Consider the following 26,180-nt stretch of genomic DNA (forward strand, 5'->3'; position numbering starts at 1 on the left):
CTCACGATGGCTTCCTTACTAATGGACCCCAGCATTTTCCGAACCACAGATGTTAGGCTAAGTGGTCTACAGTTTCCTTCTTTTTGTCTGCCTCCTTTTTTCAATAGGGGCGTTACATTTGCGGTTTTCCAATCAGCTGGGACGGCCCAGAATCCAGGGAATTTTGGTAGATTACACCCAATGCATTCACTATCTCTGCAGCCACTTATTTTAAGACCTTGGATGGAAGCCACCAGGTCCAAAGGGACTTGTCCGCCGTTAGTCTCTTTATTTAACCGAGTACTACTTCATTAGTGTCCTCCCTTCCATAGCCGCTTGATTATCCACTATTGGGATGTTTTAGTGTCATCTACCATGAAGACCGATACAAAATATTTATTCAACGTCTCTGTCCTTTTCCTGTTCCCCATTATTAATTCCCCAGTCTCATCCTCTAGGGGACCAACATTTACTTTAGCCACTCTTTTCCTTTGTATGGACATGTAGAAACTCTTACTATCTGTTTTTTATATTCCGTGCTAGTTTACTTACATAATCTATCTTTCCTCGCGCTCATTTTTTTAGGCGTTATTTTCTGGCTTTTTTAAAGTTTCCCAGGACTTTAGCCTTGGCCAATTTGTACGCTCTTATTTTCAATTTGATACCATCACATATTTCCATATTTAGCCACGGATGGTTACCCCTACTCTTAGTCTTTCATTCTCATGATTTCCCTTTCATAAAACTATGCTGACTGTGCTCGAGTACTAACCAATCTAGGCGAGCATTTAGCAAAGAACAAAGAAGTACTGAAAGTTTGCCTATTTGTGCACCGTGGAACTCGCAACCTATCAATTCTGCCATTGCTGTCATGCGATCTTTATGGGTGATATGCTACTACACCAGCAGATGGCAATGTTCGCCCATGTAATCCCCTTTCTCACTGGAATTCGCATATATGTAGAAAATATGCTTATACCTCTTACCTAAGTATATAGGAAATAAAAATATGATTAGAGTATAAGGACCCTCGAGCCTGCTCCAGCACGCAGTAAGATCATGGCTGTGTGTGTGTGTGTGTGTGTGTGTGTGGTGCATGAAACACAAAAGGTTTGAATGCAGGTACAACAAGTGATCAGGAACGCCAATGGAACCTTGGCCTTTATTGCATAGGGGATGGAGTATAAAAGCAGGGAAGTCTTGCGACAAAAGTGCAGGGTATTGGTGAGGCCACACCTGGAATATTGCGTTTCCATATTTAAGAAGAGAAATCCTTGCTTTGGAAGCAGTTCAGAGAAGGTTCACTAGGTTGATTTCGGAGATGAAAGGTTTGACTTATGAGGAAAGATTGACTAGATTGGGAATGTACTCATAGGACGTCAAAAGAATGAGAGGTGATCTTATCGAAATATATAAGATTAGGAGGGGGCTTGACAAGGTGAATGCAGAGAGGATGTTTCCACTGATAGGGGAGACGAGAACTCGGGGGATAATTTTAGAATAAGGGGCATCCCATTTAAAACTGAGATGAGGAGGAATATCTTCTCTCAGAGGGTGTACATCTGTGAAATTCGCTGCTGCAGAGAGCTGTGGTGGCTGGGTCATTGAATATATTTCAGGCGGAGATAGACAGTTTCTTAACCAATAAGGAAATAAGGAGTTATGGCGAGTGGGAGCGGGAAGTGGAGCTGTGTCCATGATCGGATCAGCCATGATATTATTAAATGGCGGAGCAGGCTCGATGGGCCGCATGGCCTATTCCTGCTCCTATTTCCAATGTCCTTGAGTTCTTATGATTTTTTAACTCGACTTCACTTTCCGCCCAATGCCCATATCCATCAGTGACCTTACTGTCCAAACATCCATAAATATCATTTCTGAATATACACAAAGACAGAGCACCCACATCACCCTGGGGAAGTGAATTCCGAAGATTCACAACATTCTGAGTGAAGGAAACTCTCCTCAGATCAGTTCTAAATGGTCAACATCTTATCCTGAGACTATCATGGAATGGTTACCGCACAGAACGATCACATTCGGCCCTTCGAGCACGTCAGCCAGTCCCCTTCCCCCTCCATTTGCCTTGGCCCTGCAAATTAATTTTATTCAGATTCTGATTCAACACCCTTTCGAAAGAACTCCCGTCTTTCAGGCAGCGAATTCCAGATCATAAACACTCGCTGCGTGAAAAGGTTTTCTTCTCATTTCGCCTTTGCTTCTTTTACCAAGGCTTCAGAGAGGGTGCAAGAGAAGATTGACGAGAGTTATTTCCGGGATGAGGGACCTCAGTTACGTGGAGATACTGGAGAAGCTGGGGCTGTTCTCCTTAGAGCAGAGAAGATTGAGAGGAAATTTTGTTGAGATGTTCAAAATTCATGAGCGGTCTGGACAGAGTAGATAGAGAAAAACTGTTCGCATTGGGAGAAGGGTCGAGAAGCAGAGGACACAGATTTAAGAACCAGAGACGATGGGAGAGAATACTTGTTTTGTGCAGCGAGTGGTATGCGCTGCCTGAGAGTGTGATGGAGGCAGACTCAATGTTACCTTTCAAAACCAAGATGGATAAGTATCTGAAGGGGAAAACTGCAGCTCTACGGGCAAAGGGTAGGGGATTGGGACTAGCTAAGGTGCTCTTGCAGAGAGCCGGCACGCGCTGGACGGGCTGAATGGCCTCTTTCCATGCTTTAACCATTTTATGATGCTATGAATACACGGTGGAAGAAGCTGCCAGTATTACTGAAGCAATGCTGCCACCTATGGACCATTTTTCCACAATGCACCTAACTAGCTTTTGTTCACCGTTAATCTGCAAATATCGCAGAACAGATCAACATCAATCAACTGCGGAGTGTCAAACCCTGTGGAAAAATGTTCCTGATGGATGTCAGCCGCGGCTTATTCGGTAGCAGTCTCACGTCTGTGTCTGAAGCTCCAAAGTACATATCAAACACCGGAGACTTGCAATTAAAATCCACGCTGACACTCCCAGTGCCGAGAGAGTGCAGCACTGCCGGAGGGACAGTACTGGGGGAGATCCGCACTGTCGGAGCGGAAGTAATGTGGGAGTGCTGCACTGTCGGAGGGGCAGTACTGAGGGAGCCCCGCACTTTCAGAGGGGCAGTACTGAGGGAGTGCTGCACTGTCGGAGGGGCAGTACTGAGGGAGCCCCGCAATGTCGGAGGGGCACAACTGAGGGAGCGCCGCACTGTCGGAGGGGCAGTACTGAGGGAGTGCCGCAGTGCCGGAGGGGCAGTACTGAGGGAGTGCCGCACTGTTGGAGGGACAGTACTGAGGGAATGTCGCACTGTCAGAGGGGCAATACTGAGGGAGCACCGCACTGTCGGAGGCGTGGTACTGAGGGAGCACCGCACTGTCGGAGGGGCAGTACTGAGGAAGTGACGCACGGTCGGAAGGGCAGTAGGGAGGGAGCACCGCACTGTCGGAGGGGCAGTACTGAGGGAGTGTTGCACTGTCGGAGGGGCAGTACTGAGTGTACGCTGCACTGTCGGAGCTATTTTCTATTGGATGAGACGTTAAACACAAGACCCGTCTGTCCTCCCACGTGGGACGTAATGGATTCCACAGAAAAAACTTGAAAAAGAGCACAGGGGTTCTGCCCAGCGTCCATGGGCCAATATTTATACCTCTACCAACATCACTAAAACTGTTTGTCGCTGCATTTATGTCACTGCTGATTGTGGGAGCTTGCTGTGCACAAATTGGCTGCCGCATTTCCTACATGACAGCAGCAGTGCTGCATTTGCAGCAGGTAATCAGGAAGGCGAATGGAATGTTGGCCTTCATTGCGAGAGGGATGGAGTACAAAAGCAGGGAGGTCCTGTTGCAACTGTATAGGGTGTTGGTGAGGCCACACCTGGAGTACTGCGTACAGTTTTGGTCACCTTACTTAAGGAAGGATATACTGGCTCTGGAGGGGGTACAGAGACGATTCACTCGGCTGATTCCGGAAATGAGGGGGTTACCTTATGATGATAGATTGAGTAGACTGGGTCTTTACTCGTTGGAGTTCAGAAGAATGAGGGGTGATCTTATAGAAACATTTAAAATAATGATAGGGATAGACAAGATAGAGGCAGAGAGGTTGTTTCCACTGGTAGGGGAGACTAGAACTAGGGGGCACAGCCTCAAAATACGGGGAACTAATTAAAAACCGAGTTGAGAAGGAATTTCTTCTCCCAGAGGTTTGTGAATCTGTGGAATTCTCTGTCTAAGGAAGCAGTTGAGGCTAGCTCATTGAATGTATTCAAGTCACAGAAAGATAGATTTTTAACCAATAAGGGAATTAAGGGTTACGGGGAGCGGGCGGGTAAGTGGAGCTGAGTCCACGGCCAGATCAGCCATGATCTTGTTGAATGGCGGAGCAGGCTCAAAGGGCTAGATAGCCTACTCCTGTTCCTAATGCTTATGTTCTTATTATGTTCTTATGTAGCAGTGACTGTACTTCAAAAGTAATTCATTGGCTGGAAAGTGCAGGATAGAAACGGAGAAACATGGAAAATAGGTGCAGAAGTAGGCCATTCGGCCCTTCGAGCCTGCACCACCATTCAATATGATCATGGCTGATCATGCAACTTCAGTAACCCATTGCTGCTATAGAAGTAAATGGAAGTTCGATCCTTAACTGCACGCATCATTCTGAGATAGCCACACAAAAATGGTCCTTTGTTTTCACATTTATCAATAACCGGAGCAGTGATCATGACATTAACGTTAATTAACATATGCTGGATTTTTCTTTACTTTTAGGTTTCCTGACAGTAATGTGATTACATATTTCACCATGCCTCAATACACCCAACTGTCCATTCAGGACAGAAGTGGCAGGAAGCGTATTTTCTTTTAAGTCAGTAATTTGCAAGAAATCCAAAATAAGCCATTTTGTGTTCCACCACTAATTTTCCATATACTGTATGCCGCTCCGTTAGAAAGCCATGATTGAATATGCCAAACCATCCTTTCATGCCAGATTCCAGATCCTAACCACTCACTGCGTGAAAAAGGTTTTCCTCATGTCACCTTTGTATCTTGTGCCAATCACCTTCAATTTGTATCCTCTGCTTCTCGACCCTTCTGTCAATGGGAGCAGTTTCTCTGTAATTACACTGTCTAGACCCCTGATCATTTTGAAGACCTCTATTAACTTTTCTCTCTACTTTCTCTGCTCTCTCGAGAACAACCCCAGCTTCTCCAGCCTCTCCACGTAACTGAATCCCTCATCCCCTTGAACCATTCTGGTCAATCTCTCCCTTAACCTTCTCTGCTCTAAGGAGAACAACCACGAATTCTGCACTCTATTCACGCAACTGAAGACTCTCATCCCTGAAACTATTCATGTAAATCTTTTCTGCATCTTCTGTAAGGCCTTCTCATCGTTCCAAAATTGTGGTGCTCAGAATTGGAAACAATACTCCACTTGAGGCCGAAACAATATTTCATAAAGCTTCATATGAGGAGAGACTGGATCAACTGGGCTTTTATACATTGGAGTTTAGAAGGATGAGAGGGGATCTCATAGAAACATGCAAGATTCTGACGGGAGGCGACAGGCTCGAAGCGGGTAGATTGTTCCCGATGTTGGGGAAGTCCAGAACCAGGGGATACGGTCTTAGGATAATGGGTAGGCCATTTAGGGCCGAGATGATGAGAAACTTCTTCATTCAGAGAGTTGTGAACCTGCGGAATTCCCTGCCACAGAAAGTTGTTGAGGTCAGTTCATTGGATATATTCAAGATAGAGTTAGATATGGCTCTTACGGCTAAAGGGATCAAGGGGTATGGAGAGGAAGCAGGAAAGGGGTACTGAGGTGAATGATCAGCCATGATCTTATTGAATGGTGGCGCAGGCTCGAAGGGCCGAATGAACTACTCCTGCACTATTTTCTATGTTTCCATGTTTCATCATAACTTCTTGAATTTTTACGTTTATGAAGCCCAGAATCCCGTATGCTGTTTCAATCGCTTTCTCAACCTGCCCTGCCATCTTCAACGATGTGTGCACATATACCCCCAGCTCTCTCTGCGTCCCTTTTAGAATTGCACCCTTTAAGAACATAAGAAATAGGAGCAGGAGAAGGTCATACGGCCCCTCGAGCTTGCTCCGCCATTTAATATCATTACGGCTGATCCGATCATGGATTCTGGTCCACTTCCCCGCCCGCTCCCCATAAACCCTTATCCCTTATCGTTTAGGAAACTGTCTATCTCTGTCTTAAATTCATTCAATGCCCCAGCTTCCACAGCTCTCTGATGCAGGGAATTCCACAGATTTAAAACCGTCTGAGAGAAGAAATTCCTCCTCATCTCAGTTTTAAATGGGCGGCCCCTTATTCTAAGACCATGCCCCCTAGTTCTAGTCTCCCCCATCAGTGGGAACATCCTCTCTGCATCCACCTTGTCGAGCCCCCTCTCATAATCTTATACGTTTCGATAAGATCACCTCTCATTCTTCTGAAATCCAATGAGTCGAGGCCCAACCTCATCAACCGTTCCTCATAAGTCAACCCCCTCATCTCCGCAATCAACCCAGTTTGTAGTTACCGTGTTTTTATTAGTTACTGTTTTATATTCGTGGGGCTAGTTCGAGACTCTCTCACAAGTGGAAGCATGTCCTTGGCAGGTCTACTCTGCCAAGCCCCTTCATAATCTTAAAAACCTCCATCAGGTGACCATCAGCTTTCTCACTTCTAGGGAAAAGAGCTGAGGTTTGTCCCATCTTTCCTGCTAGGTATAACTTCTGAGTCCTGATATCATCCTTGTAAAATTTTTTGTACTTTCTCCAGTACCTCTCTATCCTTTTTTCGGTGGTATGGAGACCCAGAACCCTGCACAGTACTCTAAAATTCTCACCAAGATTCGATACATTTTAACATAACTTCGAATAACTCTATTGCAACATTTCAAAGCAAAACTGGATTCATATTTTGGTACCATGTTTGCAAAAACATTTAATGAGGAATGTGCTTACCGTTAGTGCCTTCCCTTGCATTTATGTTGGTGCCCGTGCCCCACTTCGTCATTCAACAGCTGTCTGTCGTGTTGGACAGGTTTTTGCAGCAGCTCCAAGACAAAGTCTCGCACTGCATTCAGCTGCAGAGCGCGCTTCTTAAGAACTAAACGGGCTTTTAGTTTGGGAACAGGTGCGTGCCGAAGCGAGCAGAGATAACTTGAAGCGATGACAGTATCGCACGTATAACCAGGACACTGGATCACATTTCGCGCCTTTAGTTTTGCAGCTACACGCTGCCCTGAGGTGTATTGTATATACTAAGTGCGCTCTGTTTTATGGGACACCGGTGGGTACGTCCTGAACTCCTGTATTTTTTGTGGGAGGGAAAAGATGAATAATTACTGTCGGAGGTGCTGTCTTTCGGCTGAGACATGAAACCGCGGCACCGTCTGCCCTTTGAGCTAAACGATCCCAGGGCTCTATTTGGAAGAAGAGCAGGGGAGTTCTCCCCGGTGTCCTGTGGCCAACATGCATCCCTCAATAAACATCACAAAAAAACAGGTGATCTGGGTGATTATCACGTTGCTGCTTGTGGAAGCTTGCTGTGAGCAAACTGGCTGCTGCGTTTCCCACATTACAACAGTGACTGCACTTCCCAAAGTACTTCATTGGATGTAAAGTGCTTTGAGACGCCCGATGGTCGTGAAAGGCGCTATATAAATGGAAGTCTTTCTTTTATTTCTCTTTCTCTCCCTGTCTCTCTCACTCTTTCTGTTAACCTTTCTCTCTCCCCACCCCCTTCTCTCTCTTTCTCTCTTACCTCCTCTCTCTCTCTGTCACCCTTTCTATCTCTCTCACCTCCCCTCTCTCTCTATCACCATATCTCTCTCTCTCACCTCCCCCCTCTCTCTCTGTCACCCTTTCTCTCTCACCTCCCCCTCTCTCTCTCACCCTCTATCTCTCTCTCACCTCGCCCCCACCGTCCCCTCCCCCTTTAACTATCTCTCCCTCCTCTCTGTCTCTCTCAGTCACCCTTACTCTCTCTCTCACCTCCGCTCCTCTCTCTCTCTCACCCTCTATCTCTCTCTCACCTCGCCCCCACCGTCCCCTCCCCCTTTATCTATCTCTCCCTCCTCTCTGTCTCTCTCAGTCACCCTTACTCTCTCTCTCACCTCCGCTCCTCTCTCTCTCTCACCCTCTGTCTCTCTCTCACCTTCCCCCCTATCTCTCTCACCCTCTATCTCTCTCTCACCCACCCACCCCCGTCTCTGTCACCATTTATCTCTTTCCCTCCTCTTTCTCTCTGTCACCCTTTCTCTCTCTCTCACCTCCGCTCCTCTCTTTCTGTCACCCCCACTCTCTCTCTCTCACCCTTCCCTCTGTCTCTGTCTCCCTTTCTCTCTCTCTCCCTCCTCTCTCTCTCTCTCTCTCTCTGTCACCCTTTCCCTCTCTCTCCCCAGCCCCACCCTCTCTCTCTCTCTCTTCCTCCCTATCTCTATCTTTTACGCAGGATTACTTAGGGTATACGGCACTGAAACATTAGGCTCAACCAGTCCATGCCGGCGTTTATGCTCCACTCGAGCCTCCTCCCGTCTTTCCTCATCCAAATGTATTTGCAAAAGTAGGGAATTTATGCTATACCTCTATTGGACCTTGTTGAGACCACACTTGGAGCACTGCGCACATTCTGGTTGCCATATTATAGAGAGGCACGGGAAAGGGTGCAGAGAAGATTTACAAGAATGATACTAGAAATGCGAGGGTATACATATCAGGAAAGGATGAATAGGCTGGTTCTCTTTTCTCTTTTGAAAAAGAAGTCTGAGTGGTGACTTAATAGAAGTTTTCAAAATTATGAAAGTTTTTGATGAAGTGAATACAGAGAGAATGTTTCAACTTGTCGGGAAGAGCATAACTCGAGGCCATCAATATAGGATAGTCATCATGAAATCCAACAGGGAATACAGAAGGAAATTATGTACCCAACGAGTGCAAGAATATGGAACTCACTGCCACAGAGAGTGGTTGAAGCGAATAGTATCGATGCATTTAAGGGGAGGCTAGACAAGCTTATGAGGGAAACGGAAACCGAGGGTTATTGCTGATAGATTTAGCCTGTTCCTGTGTAATATCTCCAAAGTAATCATGTGCAAACCCTCCATTCCTTTCTCCCTCATATGTTTATCAAGCTGCCCTTTAAATGCAGCTGTACTATTTGCCTCAACCACTCCCTGTGGTCAAGATGTTTCTTCTGAATCGGCTATTTGACGTCTTAATGATGACAGTAAGGGAAGGAGGAAGAAAGGCTGCAGCAGAGAGAAGGAAGAGAGGAAGAAAATGTAATGGAATCAAGGGAGGGAGGCAGGAAGAAGGTAGGAATCGTGGAAGATATGTAGAAAGATGCAATAACAGAAACTTGTATTTATATAGCGCCTTTAATGTAAAAGAAGTGCCAAGGCGCTTCACAGGAGTGTTATAAGACAATAAATGTGAGACAGAGCCTCATAAGGAGAAGTTAGGACAGATTTGTAAAAGCTTGCTCAAAGCGGGAAGTTTTAAGGAACATCTTAAAGGAGAAAAGAAATGTAGAGAGGTGGAAAGGTTTAGGTTGGGAATTCCAGAGCTTGGGGCCCAGGCAACAGAAGGCACGGCCAGCAATGGTTGAGCGATTATAATGAGGGATGCTCAAGAGGGCAGAATAAGAGCGCAGACATCTCGCGGGGCGGCGAGGCGGAGGGGGTGGGGGGTTGCGGTTGTGGGCTGGAAGAGATAGGGAGCGATGAGTGGCCGTGAAGCGATTTGAAAACAAAGATGAGAATTTTGAAATCAAAGGCGTTGCTTAACCGGGAGCTAATGTAGGTCATAGGGGGTGATGGGTGAACGGGACTCGGTGAGAGTTAGGACACGGGGCAGCAAGCACACGGGGTGATGGGTAAGCGGGACTCGGTGCGAGTTAAGACACGGGGGCAGCTGAGCTTTGCATCACCTCTAGTTCACGTCGGGTAGAATGTGGGAGACCAGCTCGGAGTGTGTTGGAATAGTCATGTCTGGAGGTAACAAAGGCATGGATGAGGGCTTCAGCAGCAGATGAGCTGAGCCAGCGGGCAGAGATGGGCGATGCTACGGAGGTGGAAATAGGCAGTCTTAGTTATGCTGCGGAGATGTGGTCAAAAGCTCATTTCAGGGTCAAATATGACACCAAGATTGTGAACAGATGGGTTCAACCTCAGACAGGAGTTTGGGAGAAGACGGAGTCGGGGACCGGCGAATGAAGTTTGTGGTGGAGACCGAAAACAATGGCTTCTGTCTTCCTAATTGGAGGTAATTTCTGCACATCCAGAACAGGATGTCGGACAAGCAGTCTGACAATTTGGAGACCAAGGAGGGGTCGAGAGAAGTGGTGATCGAAACATTTCAGCCTCCCTCGAGCTAAATGGGCCCCTTCCTGTTACTGTATAACAGGGTCGAGCGGGTTAATGGGCCTCCTCCTGTTCCGGTCTAACAGGCTCGAGGGGATGAATGGGCCTCCTCCTGTTCCTTTGTAACAAGGTCGAGCGGCAGAACGGGCCTCCTCCTGTTCCTTTGTAACAGGTTCGAGAGGCTGAATAGGCCTCCTCCTGTTCCTGTGCAACAGGCACGAGGGACTAAATGGGCCTCCTCCTGTTCCTGTGTAAGAGGCTCGAGGGGCTGAATGAGGCTTCTCCTGTTCCTGTGTAACAGGCTCGAGGGGCTAAACGGGCCTCCTCCTGTTCCTGTGTAACAGCCTCGAGGGGCTGAATGAGCCTTCTCCTGTACCTTTGCAACAGGATCAAGAGGGTGAATGAGCCTCCTCCTGTTCCAGTGTAACAGCCTCGAGGGGCTGAATGGGCCTTCTCCTGTTCCTGTGTAACAGGCACGAGGGACTGAATGGGCCTCTTCCTGTTTCTATGTAACAGGCTCGAGATGCTGAATGGGCCTCCTCCTGTTCCTGTGCTACAGGCTCGAGGGGCTGAATGCGCCTCCTCCTGTTCCTGTGCTACAGGCACGAGGGATTAATGGGCCTCCTCCTGTTCCTGTGTAACAGGGTCGAGAGCATTCCTGTTCCAGCTCTGTCCCGAAGACCTAACCAACCATGGAGACCACAATATCAAGTGAGGTCACCAGCTGACGCCCCCGGGACCCGTTTAAGAGGGGGTGGGGGGCGTGTATCTTTTTGTATGACAGTATAACACCGTGGGGACAGGGGGGGGCACGGTGATAAAACACAATGTACACCTCGTACAAAAACCTCGCCCTGCCTGTGTGTCAGAAGATCAGCAGAAGAGGAGGTGGCAACGGGTTAAAAGCTTTAACATGGGCCATCGAGGGAACGTTTTTTTTGCAAGGGTACATTCGAATAGTCCACCTATAAAAGCCAGGGCACATTTACGGAAAATGTTCATCAATTTATGTCCTTCTGTGTGAAAACTATTTGTTCATCAACCCGCGCCTCCAGCCACCCACACCACCAACACCACCGGTGTCCTGAGACCAATATATGTCCCTCAGTCAAGAGAACAAAAAATGGACTGGTCCGTAATCACATTGCTGTTTGCTGGAGCTTGCTTTGCAAGTGTTACCTGCCTCAGTTCCCTGCATTTCAACAGTGACCACACTTCGTTGACGGCAAAGTGCTTGGGGAGGTCCTGAGGGTCGCGAATAGTGCTGTGGAAAGATGCTTAAAGGTCCAATTTCAGCCGTATGATTTCCAACGCTGTTGATGTAACGGGGTCAAGCGATGTGGACTGGGACAACCGTTTACTTCGGAACCGGCACCACACTGTCGGTCGTAGGTAAGAAACGGGAATGTTTTCTCTAAATGCACGTCCAGTTGTTGGCATTTCAAACTGGTCACCATACCGCCATTGCGTCCCTTTTGAACCACAGAAAGTCATTCTCTGTGAATTCAGTAAAAGTGGAGACGGCTGTACTAATTTCTTAAATATAAAGGCTGAAGAATCGACAGTGCCCTGAACACAGAATTAACATAACCCAGGCTAAAAGGGTACAGGGTATTGGTGAGACCACACCTGGAGCACTGCGTACAGTTTTGGCATCCTCGTTTAAGGAGGGGTATACTTGCGATGAAAGTAGTTCTAGAGAAAATTCACTCGGTTGATTCCAGTGATGAAAGGGGTTACCTTCTGAAGAAAGGTTGCGCAGGTTGGGACTGTACTCATTGGAGTTTAGAAGAATGAGAGGTGACCTTATTGAAACGTATATGATTCTGAGGGGGTTTGACAGAGCATTAGCATACAATCGTGCAGGTTAGTACAGTCAATATTTAGTATGGAAACAGGCAGATTGGAGTGGGATCAATCGGGACTCGCAGTGGAACCATACACTTTGGGACGGGACGGCACGGATTAGAATGCGTCCCAGGTTTGACTCCTTTTCAGACGGCGTGGAATCACCGTGTAAACGACGTGAATTACTTCGGAGAAGGCACGAAATTAACAGTTGTGGGTGAGCCAGTTATCTATCTGCTTTCTCTTTAGTCTCTCTCTCTCTCGCTCTCTCTCGGGAACAGTAGGCAGATCGGTAGAAATGCTTCCTTTTGCGGGACTGACTTTGAGTGAATATGTGTCGGTCGAGGCCTCAGAGGCTTTCCGTAGGAAGGAAGCATTCCCCGGGTCTGTTCTTGAGCGAGTCTTGGACATTGTGCAGGCAACATCGTCTACTTCGGCAGTGGAACAAAGTTAACGGTTCTGGGTAAGGTAACGGCGCATGCCTTTTCCACCAATCGGTCAGAATCTAAGTCTAAACACAATTAAAAAAACGGTAGCGATAATGTTGAGATATTTGATATGTAAAAGTGTAAAAGAACGAGGACAGTTTGCTCAGACTAGGCTTGTATTCCTAAAACATTAAGGGGTAACATAATAAGAGCAGAAGAACATAAGAATGCAGAGCAGGAGTCGGCTATTTGCCCCCTCGAGCCTGCTCTGCCATTCAATAAGATCGTGGCTGATCTCATCATGGACTATGCTCCACGTCCATGCCTTCTCCGCATAACCCTTGAATCCCCTGTCGCTAAAAAATCTGTCTATTTCTGCCTTAAATATATCCAGTGACCCAGCTTTCACAGCTCTCTGAGGCAGCGAATTCCACAGACTTACAATCCTCTGAGAGAAGAAATTCCTCCTCATCTCAGTTTTAAACGAGCGGCCCCTTATTCTTAAACTATGTCCTCTAGTTCTAGTCTCCCCCACCAGTGGAAACATCCTCTCTGCGTCCACCTTTTCGAACCCGCTCATTATCTTATAAGTTTGAATAAGATCACCTCTCATTCTTCTGAACTCCAATGTGTATAGGCCCCAATCTTATCAACCTGCCTTCAGAAGACAACCCCATCATCTCTGGAATCAACCGAGTGAACCTTCTCTGAACTGTCTCCAGTGCAAGTATATCCTTCCTTAAATACGGAGACCAAAACTGCACGCAGTATTCCAGGTGTGGCCTCACCAATATCCTGTACATTGTAGCAGGACTTCTCTGCTTTAATCCTCCATCCCCCTTGCAATAAAGGCCAATATTCCAATTGACTTCCTGATCACTTGCTGGACCTGCATGCTAACTTCTTGTGTTTCATGCAGAAGGACTCCCAGATGTTTCAGGGTGTTGACAGTGTAGAGAGTTAGAAACTCTTTCCTCTGGCGAGTGGGGAGGCGAGAACAAGGAGTCAGCACTTTAAATTAGAGCAGGGGCGATCAGCAGCGATGTCAGGAAGCACTTCTTCACCCAAAGGGTGGCAAAAAGTGGGAACTCTCTCGCCCATAATGCTGCTGAGGCTGAGTGTCGAGCGAAAATGTCACAACTGAGAGAGCTAGAATCTTGTTAGGCAAGGGTATTAAGGGCTACTGAACCAAGGCGGGTTAAGATATCGGGCAGCCGTGATGTAAATGAATGATTGAACATGATGGGCTGAATGGCCCCTCTCCTGTCCCGATGCACCCAATGATCCTAAGTTCCTATAAACTTTGCGAGACTTTGTCGGGGCCGATACCCTCACAGGTTCCACTAGAACAGACCTACCAAACCAAACTCTAGGGGGGTTATTGCAACGGCCCCGTACCGCTGTGTTCTGCTAGTGAAGCTTACTTCGGAGGTGGAACAAAACTCGTCGTTTTAGGTAAGTGAATGGTTGCCTAAGCCCAGAAAAATTGATAGAATTCGCGAATTTATGCGGCGGGTTGTTGGGAGGCGAGTGAAAATATTGGAACATAGGCAATTAATGTCAACACTTTCGATAACGATGAGAAACTCGCAATTGACAAAGTCACCTTCACAATAGGAAAGGAGATTGGAATTTTCTCTAAAACATACGGAACAGCCCGCAATGTAGGTGCAAACTGAATTATTGAACGTGGCCCGTGAGAGCAACTCAAAAACTCGTAAAATATGACATTCCCTTATTCTGTGCGCAGTCCTGGTCCCCATGTTATATAAAATGGTATTTAGAGGCACGGGAGAAGGTGACAGAATTGACCATGATGATAATGAGAGGTTGAAGAGGCTGGCGCGGGATAGTCCAGAACCAAGGGGCATTACTTCAATTTAGAGCCAGATCGTTCAAGGAAGGACATCTTCACACAATGGGTAGTGGGAATCGGGAACTCTCTCCTCCCAAAAAGCTGCTGAGGCAGGAGGGTTTAAGTATCAATAACACAACTTGGGTAGCTAGATTTTTGTTATGCAAGGGTATTAAGGTTTTCGGGAACAAATGCGGGGATTTGGAGATAAAATATAGGTCAGTTGTGACCTAACTGAGTGGTGCAACAGGGGCTCGGGGCTGACTGGCCCCACTCCTATCCCTATACACCCCCCCTCCCCCTTCATGATCCCTGATTCCTATAAACTTCCCGGATCATTGGCGCAGTTGAAACCGTCACAACCTCCACTAGAACGATTCAGACTGCAGGGTGAGGTTTTGCAACAGGCCCGTACCGCTGTGTTCTGGAAGAGAAGCTTATTTCGGAGGTGGGACAAAGCTTGTCGTTTTAGGTAAGTGAATAGTTGCCTGAGCCCAGCAAAGTTCGCGAATTTATGTGGGTTTGAGTGAGGGAGGGAGAGGAATTGAAAATTTAGGAACAGCGTAAATTAAGTTCGACTCTTCAGATAACGATGACAAACTCGTAATTACCGAAATCATCTTCACTGCAGGAGAGGAGATTGAGATTTTCCAAAAAATACCGAACAGCCCGCAATGTGGGTGCAAAGGGAATTATTGAAAGTAGCCTGTGAGAGAAGGGCAGGAGAAATACTACTGGCAAAAAATGATATCCCACTATTCCGTGCACAAGTCCTGGTCCCTATATTATAGAAAATAGCATGTCAAAGGCAGTGGAGAAGGTGGCAAAGGTGATCATGATGATGATGACACGATGATACATATCAAGACAAACTGAATTAGATGTGGGACTTTGCTCTAGAAAAGAGAAGGCTGATGAGTGTCCTGGTAGGGGTCTTTAAGAGTCCGAATTGCGTTTGATAAGGTAGGCGAAGTTAAGATGTTTCCACTTGAGGAGAAAAGGATAATTCAGAGGCAATGAATATAAGTTAGTCACTAATAAATCCTATAAGGAATTCAGTAGAAACTTCTTTACCCAGAGAGTGGTAATGTGTAACTCACTACCACAGGGAGAGGTTGAACCAAATGGTATAGATCTATTTAAGCTAGCTTACATATTACACCGGACTACATCGGATATATGGCACAGAGACAGGCCTTTCGGCCCAACCAGTCCATGCTCATCGTTTATGCTCTACTCGAGCCTCCTCCCGTCTTTCGTCATCTACATCTATCCACATAACCCTCTATTCCCTTCTCCCTCATGTGCTTGTCTAGCCTCCCCTTAAATACACCAATAGTATTCGCCTCAAATACTCACTGTGGCAGTGAGTTCCACATTCTCACCACTCTGGGAAAAGAAGTTTCTCCTGAATTCACCATTGGATTTCTTGCTGACTATCTTATATTGATGGCCTCTACTTATGCTCTTCCGCACAAGTGGACACATTCTCTCTGTATCCACTCTATCAAACCCTTGCATAATTTTAAAGACCTATATTTGGGCACCCCTCAGACATATTTCTTCAAGAGAAAAGAAACCCAGCCTGTTCATCCTTTCCTGATGTGCATACACTGGCAGAGCAGGCTCGAGGGTCCAAATGACCTACTCCTGCTCCAATTTCTTATGTACCCTTGCACTTTTGGTATCATCCTTTTAAATACTCTCTGCACACTCTGCAGTGATTCTATATCCTTTGCTTCTCTCAGAGGGTTGTAAATCCATGGAATTCTCTGTCCCAGAGAGAAGTGGAGGCTGGGTCACTGAATATAATCAATACAGAGATAGACAGATTTATGAGCGACAAGGGAGTGAAGGGTTATGGGGAGCGGGCAGGGAAGTGGAGCTGAATCACTGATCAGATCAGCCACGATCTTATTGAGTGGCCGAGCAGGCTCGAGGGGCCAAATGGCCGACTCCAGCTCCTATTTCTAACGTGTTAATGTGTATAATATGGCGACTAGAACTGTTCACAGTACTCCAAGTGTGTTCTAACCAAGGTTCGATACACGTTTCGCATAACTTGACTACTTTTCAATACAGTACCTCTAGAAATAAGCCCACGAGGGAGAAAAGGACAGAGGGTTATTCTGATCTGGTTCAATGAGGAGGGTAGGAGGAGGTTCGTGTGGAGTATAACCACCAACCTGGACTGTTGAGCCGAATTACCTCTTTCTGTGCTGTAAATTCTACATAATTCCACATACTTCCCATCAGCCTAAAGCAGCAAAGGGATTCACAAAATGTAGAAGCATCAGGGGTGTAACTTCTGATAAAATTGGTGATTTCTCCAGACTGATTTCTCTCTCTGTCTGTATCTCCCTGTCTCTCTCTCTCTCTCTCTCTGTCTCTCTCTCTATCAATCTATCCATCTGACTCTCTCTCTCTGTCTATCTCTGTCTCTCTCTCTCTATCTATCTATTAGATTCTCTCTCTCTCTTTCTCTCCCTCTCTCTCTCTCTCTCTCACTGTTAGACTCACAACTCATGTCACCCCTTGTGAATCATGAAGGATGACATGACATGTGAGTTAGATGGCAATGGGGAGCATCAGTCGAGATTCCAAATGCAACTTTCGATATCAGCAAAAGGAGATCCTTGCCGATGTACAATGCAGCAATTAAAATTAAGAAAAGTGCAGAGTTTGATGAATTTTACTTTCAGGAGGAGCATTGAGAGGCATATTTGCAGTATTCCCTATTTTGAGTTTATTAAACCCATTGGACAGCGTCAGGGAGCTAGCGGGTCTGAGGAAGACGAGGCCTTCATGGGCCGAATAACCTGTCCTCGTTCGCCAGAACGATACTGGGGCTAGGAGAGTGAAATTGTGAGGACATGTTTCACAGAATAGGCTTGTAGTACCTTGAGTATTGCAGATTCAAGGGCTGGTCATTATGAGATGTTCGAGATGATTAGAGGATTTGATAGAGTCGATAGAGAGGACTTCTTTCATCTATTGGGGGGGTCCACAACAACCTTAAAGCTATACCGTCCGCGTGGGGGGTGGGGCAGGGATGCCACGAACTACACATTTATACAAAGGGCAGGAGAAATGTGGACATTTCTACCACCCAAGAAACTGTTGACACTAGGCGTCAACTGTAAATTCCAAATCTGAGGTCGGTAGATTTTTGTTAGGCAAAGTTATAAAAGGATATGGAACAGCGAGAGGTTGATGGAGCCAAGTACAGATTGGCCAGGATCTCATGGAATCGTGGAAGAGGCTCAAGAGGTTAAAAGTCCTACTCCTGCTCCTAAGTTCCGAAGTTCCTTTGTTCCTATGTTCCCATGCACATTTATTCCAATATTGCTGTAGCCCAAAGCTGGTCCATGTTAGGAAGGGCCCCCTCTCCGCAGCAATCACTGACAGGTAAGAGGTTTTAATACAAGGATTTGCTTTTGTGCTCTGCTGATATTTATTATTTCGGAGCTGGGACCAAGTTGTATGTTTTAGGTAAGGTTATGTATACATATGTATAAATATCAATATATATAACTATCTCCATAGATATATATTCATAGTACCACCTGTCGGTCTGTTTGTCGGTCTGTTTGCCTCTCTTTCTCTCTCTGTCTCTCTCTCTCTGTCTCTCTCTCTCTCTGTCTGTATCTCCCTGTCTCTCTCTCTCTCTGTCTCTCTCTCTATCTATCTATCCATCTGACTCTCTGTCGCTCTCTCTCTCCCTCTCTCTGTCTCTATCTATCTATCTATCTATCTATCTATCTATCTATCTATCTATCTATCTATCTATATATCTATCTATCTATCTATCTATCTATCTATCTATCTATCTATCTATCTATCTGACTCTCTCTCTCTCTCTCTCTCTCTCTCTCTCTCTCTCTCTTTGTGTCTCTCTCTTTCTCTCCCTCTCTCTATCTATCTATTAGACTCTCTCTCTCTCTCTCTCTCTCTGTCTCTCTCTCTGTCCCTCTCTCTCTGTCTCTGTCTCTCTTTCAGTCCCTCTGTCTCTCTCTATGACTCTGTTTCTCTTTCTTTCTCTCTTTGTCTCTCTGTAACTTTCTATCTCTCTGTCTCTCTCTCTCGCTCTCTCTCTCTCTCTCTCTCTCTCTCTCTCTATCTCTCTATCCATCTGACTACCTGTCTTTATATATATCTATCTATAATTATTTCTGTCAGTCTGTTTATCTGTCTACCCAGCTTGGTGTTTTGATACTGTTGTTTAATGCAGTGCGCTGGGTATAACAACCCTTTACATTTTGGAGAAGGGTCGACGCTAACGATTTTGGGTGAGTTCGAAACAAATTGAATTCAGCAAATATGACCGTTTTCATCTTGCATGAGAAAATGTTCCACTGTTGCCACGACTGTAGCGGTGGGCAACTGACAAAATGTTTGACAGATCGATAGATAGACGCCTTTGGGAACGCTGTTCTCTTAATTGCAAATCTCTGGGTTCGTTTATGTGTTTACATGACCATATATTTAGCTCATGTTAACCAAGGGCCAATATAAGATGTTAATGAGAGGGGCAATGCGTGTTGTCAGGAGACTGACGAGAAATGTTTTTGTGATGTGAAATTATGATGTGGGATCAGCAAATAGCCAACCATTGCATTTTGGAGATGGCACAATGCTAACCGTTCTGAGTGAGTAAGATAATGGCCAAATTGTTTCAGTTAACACCCGGTAATTGGGCTCAAGAAGCACTGAATCTCTCGACTCATTTGCTCTCTTCAGTTTCATGAAAGGGAGATAATATGTAAAGTGGGAAAAGAGTAAACATTGTATTAAGGGGGGAAAATAAACAACTAAAGGTGGGGGGAAAGGGTGATGTGGGCGGAGCATAAGTACACAAGAAATAGCAGCAGGAGCAGGATATTTGGGACCTCGAGCCTGCTCCACATTCACTGAGATCATGGCTGGTCTTCGAAGTCAATTCCACTTTCCTGCACTATCCTCGTATCCCTCTATTCCATTAATATGCAAAGATCTATCAATCTGTGTCTCTGGGTCTTGAATATACTCAACGACAGAGCCTCCACATCTCTCTGGGGTAGAGAATTCCAAAGCTTCACCAGCTCCTGAGTGAAGAAATTCCTCTTCATCTTAGTCCTAAATGGCCGACCCCTTAATCTGAGACTGTGTGACGGATGGATCTAGACTCCAAAGCCACGGGAACACATCCTCTCAGCATCGACCCTGTCAAGTCCTGTAATAATTTTGTATGTTTCAATGAGACCACTTCTCACTCTTCTCATGTCTAAATATAGGCCTAGTCTTCTCAATCTCTCCTCATAGGACAATCCCCCGATCCCAGGAATCAGTCTGGTGAACGTTCGGTGCACACCCTCTATGGAAAGTATAACCTTCCTTAGGTAAGGAGATCAAAACTGTACACAATACTCCAGGTGTGGTCTCACCAGGGCCCTATTTAATTGCAGTAAGACTTATTTACTCTAATACTCAAATCCTCTTGTAATAAAGACCAACATACCCTTTGCTTAATGAATTGCTTGCTGTACCTGCATGTTAACTTTCAGTGATTCGTGTACAAGGACACCCAGGTCTCTCTGAACAACAACATTTCCCAATCTCTCACCATTTGAAAAGAACTTGATTTGCTGTGTTTGCTACCAAAGTGGATGAGTTCATATTTGGTGGTGGTGGCGGGAGTGGGGTGGGGATGCGAGTGAGAGAGGAAAAGGCAGTGAGCTGTAGAGAGAGACAGGCGGAGAGCAAAATGCAGACAGGACGGGAGGCAAATGGAAAATTGCATCGAAAGAAGAAGGAAAGAGGCAGAGATGGGCAGAGAAACGTTTGACAGAAAGAGACAGAGAGCAATAAGGCGGGAGAATGAGTGTAACATAATGAACCAATTGTGCAGATCAACTGATGTTTCGAGAGATAACGAGTAACTAGTTTTGTTGCAGCAGTGTAACATTGTGTCAGGAAACTACGATTATACGTTTGGAGCTGGTACAAAACTTGTGGTTTTAGGTGAGTGATACTGGCTCTTCAAATTAAAGTGGCGTCAGTGAGAATAATTTAGCGAGTATTGTTTCATTGACATTTAAATTTGTTAAAAATAATTGTGAGGTAATGCATTTGGGAAGGGCTAACAAGGCAAGGGAATACAGATTAAATGGTAGGATATTGATAAGTGTAGAGGAATAAAGCGACCTTGGAGTGCAGGTCCACAGATACCTGAAGAGAGCGGGCCAGGTGGATCAGGTGGTTAAGAAGGCATACGGGATACTTGCCTTTATTAGCCGAGGCATAGAATACAAGAGCAGGGAGGACATACCTAAACTGTACAAAACACTAGTTGGGCCACATCTGGAGTACCGCGTGCAGTTCTGTTCACCACATTACAGGAAGGATGCAATTGCATTAGAGAGGGTACAGAGGAGATTTACGAGAATTTTGCCTGGACTGGAGAATTTTAGCTATAAGGAAAAATTCGATAGGCTGGTGTTGTTCTCTTTGGAGCAGAGGCGGCAGAGCGGAGACCTTACTGAGATGTATAAAATTATGAGGGGTCTGGATAGAATGCATTGGAAGGACCTATTTCCCTTGGCAGATGAGTCAATATCCATGGGGCACAGATTGAAAGTAATTGGTAGGAGATTAAGAGGGGATTTCAGTGGAATTCTTTTCACCCAGAGGGTGGTGGTGGTCTGGAACTCACTGCCAGAAAGGGTGATAGAGGGAGAAACTTTCACCACATTTGGATGTGCACCTTGAAGTGCCATAACCTGCAGCGCTACAGACCCAGAGCAGGAAAGTGGGATTAGGCCGAATAGCTCTTGTTCGGCCGACGCGGACACGATGGGCCAAAACGACATCCTTCCATGATGTACATTTCTACGATTCTATGTTTTAAAACTCGCTACAGAGACACGGGCCTGATACATGAGTGTAACCCTGATTATACATGTCTTCCCGTTGCATTCCTTGCTTCCCAGCACTGTGTAGAATATCCAAAATTTGCTGAAACGAAATGACTGACCAATTGTGCTTGTGGGAAACTACATGATAAGTACCTAGCTTATCAGGGGCCTAAATGACCTCCTGCTGCTCCGAATGTTATTATGTCGGTTTAGCACACGTTGATCATAGGGCTGAGATAGTGTGACAAATCGGTCACAAAAGAGTCAAGAGTGAATAGTTCTCGAAGGTGTCGTTGATTAAAGATTTACGAGGAGTTGAGCAAGGAAGTCATGCTTAACCTTGATGAGAGTCCTTTAATGCCCCTTAACTGCTTAGGACGCGGTGGGGGTACTGCATCCAATTCTGAGTTCCACACGTTAATGACGATGTCAAGGCCTGAGGGAGGATGCAGCAGAATTGTTACCATGGATCAGGGACTTCAGTTATATGTAGGGCCTGGAGAAGCTGCGGTTGTTCAATGTGGAGTACAGGCGCTTAAGAGGAAATTTAACAGAGGTGTTCAAAACAATAAAGGTTTTGGATAGCGCTAATAGACAGAACCGCTTTTCATTGGTAGAAGGCTCGATAACCCGAGGACACAGATTTCAGACAAAATAACCTGAGGCGGGATGAGGAGACTTTATTTTTTCAGGCAGGTGTTTTATATGGTCTGGGTTTCACTAGCTGAAAGGTTAGTGTAAGGAGCTTCATTGGTAACTTTCACAAGGGGAATTGGATAAATACTAAAATGGGTAACCTTTTCAGATCTATGCCTGAATGACAGGGGAGTGGGATTAATTGGATAGCCTTTTCAAAGAGCAGGCACAGTCTATACGGGCCAAATAGTTTTCTTCTGTGTTATACATAAGAACATAAGAACATAATAAAAATGAGCAGGAATGGGCCATATGGCCTCTCGAGCCTGCTCCGCCATTTAATAATTCCACCCACAGTATTTTGCTTTTGTACGACTGATCTGATCTTCGCCTGAACTCTACTTTCCTGTCTGTTCCCAATAATATATGACTCCCCTATAGTTGAAGAATCCATCTATCTCAGTCTTGAATATATTCAATGACTCTGCTTCCATAGCTCTCTGGGTAGAGAATTTCCAAGATTCATGCCCTTCTGAGAAAATTAATATTTTCTCATCTCCATCTTAAATGGGCGGCCCCGTATTCTGAAACTATACCACCTAGTTCGAGATTCCCCCACGAGGGGAAACATCCTCTCTGCATCTACCCTGTCAATCCTCCTCAGAATCGTATACGTTTCAATTAGATCACCTCTCATGCTTCTAAACTCCAATGAGTACAGGCCCAACCTGTTCAACCTTTCTTCATGAGACAATCCCCTCATCTCCGGAATCAACCGTGAACCTTCTCTGAATTGCCTCCAATACGAGTATATCTCATTTAAATAAGGAGACCAAAACTGTACGCAGTACTCCAGGTGTGGGCTCACCAATACGCTGCAAAGTTGTAGCAAAACATCTCTACTTTTAAACTTCACCCCCTTGCAATGAAGGCCAACATTCAATTTGCATTCCTGTTCTATCATCATATGATTTTATGTCGGTTTATGAAGCACACATGTAGAGTTGAGAATACATGAATTAAATGAAGTAGAATAAATCAATAAACGTGCAAGAGAGCAGGGGGCCAAATTTAACACGCGCCAGAAACCCTGCCTTGTCTCATGAGGTTTAGATACTAGGGTCTCTCACTGTGTTCTGCCAACCAATATTACTTTGGAAGTGGTACAAAGTTGGTCGTGACAGGTGAGTCGAGAAATGTTAAGCCAACTCTGAAAATGCCTGCTGCCCAAATTGACAGAAAAGAGGTTTAATGTTGCGGGCCCATTGCTGAAAGAGTGTTTGTTTAGAGCGCTCCCAGGCTAGTAAACAGAAAGACAGAGACAACGGACAAGACTGATTCTGGAATTGTATGCGTGTTCAAAAAGCGTATTTCTCACTATTAGCTCCTTATGGACTTTTTCGTTCCTCCAAAAATCCCGCACCCTTTTAGAGCCCAGATTAGTTTTGTTACAGTGTTGAAACACTGTGCTCTTCAGGCTACAGTTATTACTTCGGTGCAGGGACTAAGCTGACGGTGCTGGGTGAGTTGACGATTTAAAAAAAAAATTATTGTAGTCGATGCTGTTTATAGTTTTCGGTTTACAACTGAATAACTGCATTGGAAAAGCGATCATTTCGCCCTTACTTCTGAAACGTGGATTTGAGGTCGGCAATCAGAATGAGCATTACTGTCAGGCTTGAATGTAAAACACAATAATTGGTGACTTCACTGTAAAATATGCAGATAAATATTTTAATTTTCTTAGAGAACAATTTACATTCGTGTAGGATATTCATTTCTAAAAATGGATATAATCGTTGTTACGCAAAACACAACAAAAGAAGGATACTATAATTAGAATGATAGAATTTACAGAAATATTCGGTCCAACTGGTCTGTGCGGGTTAATAGGCTCCACATAAGCCTCCTCCCAGCCCTGCTTCATTGAGCCTGCTAATCCTTTCTCCCTCCCGTCGTTATCAAGCTTTCCGTTTAATGCAACTATACTATTCGCCTCAAGCACTCTCTGTGGCAGCGAGTTCCACATTCTCACCCCACTCTGGGTAAAAATTGGGAAATGTTGGTGTTCACAGGGACCTGGGTGTCCTTGTACACCAACCACTGAAAGTTAACATGTAGGTACAGCAAGCAATTTAGAAAGCAAATGGTATGTTGGCCTTTATTGCAAGAGGATTTGAGTACAACAGTAACGACGTCTTATAGCAATTAGACAGGGCCTTGATGCGATCCCACCTGGAGTATTCTGTACAGCTTTGGTCTCCTTACCTAAGGAAGGATATGCTTGCCATTCAGGGAGTGCAGCGAAGGTTGATCAGACTGATTCATGGGATATTGGGATTGTCCTATGAGAAGTGATTGAGTAGACTTGGCCTATATTGACTAGAGTTTAGAAGAATGAGAGGTGATCTCATTGAAAGATACAACATTATTACATGGTAGATGGAGGAAGGATGTTACCCTTGGCTGGGGAGTCTAGAACTCGGAGTCACAGTCTCAGAATAAAGGGTCAGCCAGTTATCACTGAGATGAGGAGAAATTTGTTTAATCACACTGTGGAGATTGATTGGATTTCTCTAGCCCAGAGGGCTGTAGCACCTCAGTCGTTGAGCATATTCAAGACAGAGATCGATAGATAAGAACAAAAGAACATAAGAGATAGGAGCAGGCGTAGGTCATAAGGTCCCTCGAGCCAGCTCCACCATTTAATACGATGATGGCTGATACGATGGCTGGTCCACTTCCCGACCCGCCCCCCATAACCCTTTATTCCATGATAGGTTAAGAAACTGTCTACCTCTGTCTTAAATTTTTTCAATGACCAGCTTCCACAGCTCTCTGAGGCACAGAATTCCAAAGATGTACAACCCTCTGAGCGAAGAAATTTCTCCTCATCTCAGTTTTAAATGAGCGGCTCCTTATTCTAAGATTATGCCCTCTAGTTCTAGTTTCCCCCATCAGTGGAAACATCCTCTCTGCAACCAGCTCGTCAAACCCCATCATAATCTGATACGTAGCCATAAGTTCACCTCTCATTCTTCTGAATTCCAATGATTAGGGGCCCAGACTTCTCAACCTTTCCTCATAATTCATCCCCTCATTTCTTTTGGCTATTAACGGAATCAAGGGATGTGGGTATAGTACGACATTGTGCTTGCGGTAGAAGATCAGCCATTATCTCATTGAATGGCAGAGCTGGCTCGAGGAGGAGAATATAAAAAATAGGGCAGAAGTCGGCCATTTTGTGATGTTTTTCTTATTCTCTAATGTTATGTTCTGGCTAAGTTTGAAAGGTCTACTGTTCGAGGATTTAAAACTCTCAGAAATATTTAATTTTTTTCTGTGTTCCCTCTGTTTCTTAATTCCGGTACAGAACATGACATTAAGTCTCCCAAAGTTGTCGTGTTTGACCCCTCTCCCGAAGAGATTAAAAGAAGAAACCGAGCCACTGTGGTTTGCCTGGTAACCAACTTCTATCCAGACAACATCAAGATTCAATGGCTCGTCGACGGCAAGTTGAAGGAGTCAAACGATACCAGCATTCACACGGACCTCAAATCCATCGCAGGGGAAAAGAATGAGGCTTACAGCATCAGCAGTCGAATCACATTCGACGCCAAAGTTTGGATCCGCTTGAGGAAGGTCGAATGCCAAGTGGAACACTATCAGAACGGATCAGATCCAGTAAAATTTTTTGAACCCTTAGCCATCAACTCTGGTAGGGGCACGAGCGAGACACTTTGGGAAAAATCCATTGAAACAGCGCCACCCATTAGCACACTAGAGCGGTGTTAACGGGCCGCTAAGCGTTTACCGCCATCGTGCCGCACTGTCAGTGCCTACTGGGAACTTCAGTGAAGGTTTATCGGCAGCTCTAACAGTTAATGCCGCGCACGGTCGATGCGTGTGGAATGTCCCATTAGCGCCGCGTTCCTGAACATCAATCGGTTTGCCTGGGACTAATCGCGACAGAGAACAATGTAAATTTACAGCGCGGAAGGAGGCCATTTTGGCCCATTTTGTCTGCGCTGGCCGATAAAGAGCCGCACGGCCCTCGGTCAGCAGCTCTGAAGGTTACAGATAAATCTATCAACATTGAACAATGGCGGAAAGGTAAACAGCACCCAGTCCAACCAGTCCGCCCAATACAACT

At 45.5% G+C, this 26,180-nt stretch overlaps 1 protein-coding gene across 1 annotated transcript in view; it reads left to right on the forward strand.

Annotated features, from left to right (window-relative positions):
* LOC139244972 (M1-specific T cell receptor beta chain-like) overlaps positions 1–26,180 on the forward strand; it is a 41,040-nt gene that overhangs the window by 8,214 nt on the left and 6,646 nt on the right. Inside the window, exons 5-6 of the mRNA XM_070871072.1 lie at positions 23,512–23,549; positions 25,401–25,745. Coding sequence (XP_070727173.1) covers positions 23,512–23,549; positions 25,401–25,745 — 383 coding nt within the window. The remainder of the gene's footprint in view (positions 1–23,511; positions 23,550–25,400; positions 25,746–26,180) is intronic.

This window comes from Pristiophorus japonicus, unplaced genomic scaffold (assembly GCF_044704955.1).
Source record: "Pristiophorus japonicus isolate sPriJap1 unplaced genomic scaffold, sPriJap1.hap1 HAP1_SCAFFOLD_208, whole genome shotgun sequence".
In the NCBI taxonomy this organism is placed as follows: Eukaryota; Metazoa; Chordata; class Chondrichthyes; family Pristiophoridae; genus Pristiophorus; species Pristiophorus japonicus.